The sequence below is a fragment of the Priapulus caudatus genome, unplaced genomic scaffold (assembly GCF_000485595.1).
Source record: "Priapulus caudatus unplaced genomic scaffold, Priapulus_caudatus-5.0.1 Scaffold335, whole genome shotgun sequence".
Taxonomy (NCBI): domain Eukaryota; kingdom Metazoa; phylum Priapulida; class Priapulimorpha; order Priapulimorphida; family Priapulidae; genus Priapulus; species Priapulus caudatus.
This window is the reverse complement of record NW_014577396.1, coordinates 276,160-278,236: the sequence shown is the minus strand read 5'-3', so window position 1 is coordinate 278,236 and position 2,077 is coordinate 276,160. Positions and strand designations below refer to the sequence as shown.

At 45.4% G+C, this 2,077-nt stretch overlaps 1 protein-coding gene across 1 annotated transcript in view; it reads left to right on the top strand.

The window, feature by feature from the left end:
• Positions 1–1,626: 1,626 nt before the first annotated feature.
• The window catches only part of LOC106809190 (serine/threonine-protein kinase WNK1-like), a gene marked incomplete at its 5' end in the record, with an annotated part of 29,477 nt that continues 29,026 nt past the window's right edge, over positions 1,627–2,077 (top strand). Inside the window, 1 exon segment of the mRNA XM_014812184.1 lies at positions 1,627–1,811. Within this exon segment, the coding sequence (XP_014667670.1) occupies positions 1,627–1,811 (185 nt within the window).

Sequence of the window (2,077 nt, the reverse complement as noted above, 5' to 3'; positions counted from 1 at the left end):
CTGCTGCTGCTGCTGCTGCTACTGCTGCTGCTGCTACTGCTGCTGCTGCTGCCGCTGCTGCTACTGCTGATGCTACTACTGCTGCTACTACTGCTGCTACTGCTGGTGGGGGTGGTACTGATGATGACGAGGACTGGACGAGACGGAAAAATTTTTGCAGAGCGTGGAGTGCGGTGGGCGGGGAGGTGGTCAGGCTGCCGTGGGGGTGGTCACAGGTATTTATCCGTCTGTAGAAGCAGGTGGGTCCGTCTGCCACATGGATTGTGCTTAGGTGTTAGAATGAGCGCGCTAGGGTGGAGCACAGTGGGTCGGCTTCAGACAGTAAAAAAGTTAGCGGTGCTTTAAATTTAGCAGGAGGTTCTTGAGGTTCCTGGAATGAAATCGGTGTGGGAATGAAATGTGTCAGCGATGCAATGATGTTGATGGAAGTGGGCGGTCGGGTGGGCGGGCTGTCCACCCGCCCGCATAAAACCCGCACTGGCAATAAAAACGCGCCGCTTCGCGAAGTTTCCGATCGAAAATTTCTGAATTGCAGTCGCTCGCTGCCGACGCGATTTCATTGTGTACGTCGGCGCGCACGTCGGCTGAATAGCAGCGTTGTTACAGCAGCCATGCGTGTGGGTAGCGAGGATTAACTATACTTAATGATCTATGGTAGGATTTATCGATCTCCATCCTATATACCTTTCCCCGTGGATCTGTTGCCCCGTTGTAATGATTCATACTATCATATATTTATATATATATATATATATGTGTGTGTATATATATATATATATATATATATATATATATATATATATATTTGTCAATGCTTCCCGTCCTGTCTTTACTGTCTCACATCGCACTCGATCGCTTCTTCTCTTTTCGTTGCTTTCCGCTTCCGTTTTTCCCTTTTCGTTCTAGCATTTACCTTTCCATCTTGACTACCCCGTCTATCCTTCCCTGTCCTCTATCCCCAGCATCCTCGCAGCACCTTCAATCACCTCTCTATAGCTCTTGATCGCTTCGACTAACCTTTCCGTTTCCCCGTTGCAGGAGCGTATGTTGGACAACGTACTATAGCAGGGCACGAAATTTTTTTACCAGTCTTCACCATAATTTAACGGCCCTCACAAATTTTGTTGTAAAATCAATGTCATGTTTTACGCTTGCATTCTTGATTTCAAATTTGTAAAATTTTGATAACTTATAGCGTGATATCCTTCAGGTAAAACAGTAATGTAAGCTATTTGCTCATTATAATGCTATAAATAAAAATGTCGGTACTCGCTAACACGGCTGAAACCACCGGCTCGGAGGGTCAGTGTTTTGCCACTGTCTATCATTCCCTCTCCTCTGTCCCCAGCATACCAGAGCACCTTTAATCACTTCGATTGCTTCCTCTAACCTCACCGTTCTCTCTCTCCCCGTCTATCCTTCCATCTCCTCTATCCCCAGCATATTATTATTATTATTATTATTATTATTATTATTATTTCATTTATTTATATTGCGTCTTTTTACATAAAATGATCAAAAGCGCAGCACGTATTATATATATATATATATATATATATATATTATATATATTATATCCATAACATACACTAGCATCTTCACTAACCTCTCCGTATTTTTCCGTGTGTGTTGCAGGAGCGTAAGCTGGACAAGCGGGAGCGGCAGCGCTTCCGCGAGGAGGCTGAGCTGCTCAAGGACCTTCAGCATCCCAACATCGTGCGCTTCTTCGACTACTGGGAGGTGACGCGCGACACGAAGCGCAAGTACATCGTGCTTATCACCGAACTGATGACGTCCGGAACGCTCAAGTCGTGAGTGTCGCATCTTACTGTTGTTGTTGTTGTTGTTGTTGCTGTTGTTGTTGTTGTTGTTGTTGTTGTTGGTAGTAGTAGTCGAGGTAGTGGTAGGGGTAGTAGGGGTAATGATAGGGGTAGTGGGGGTAGTGGTAGGTGTAGGGTAGTGGTAGTGGTAGTGGTAGTGGTAGTGGTAGTGGCAGTGGCAGTGGCAGTGGCAGTAGCAGTAGCAGCAGTAGTAGTATAGTAGTAGTAGTAGTAGTAGTAGTAGTAGTAGTAGTAGT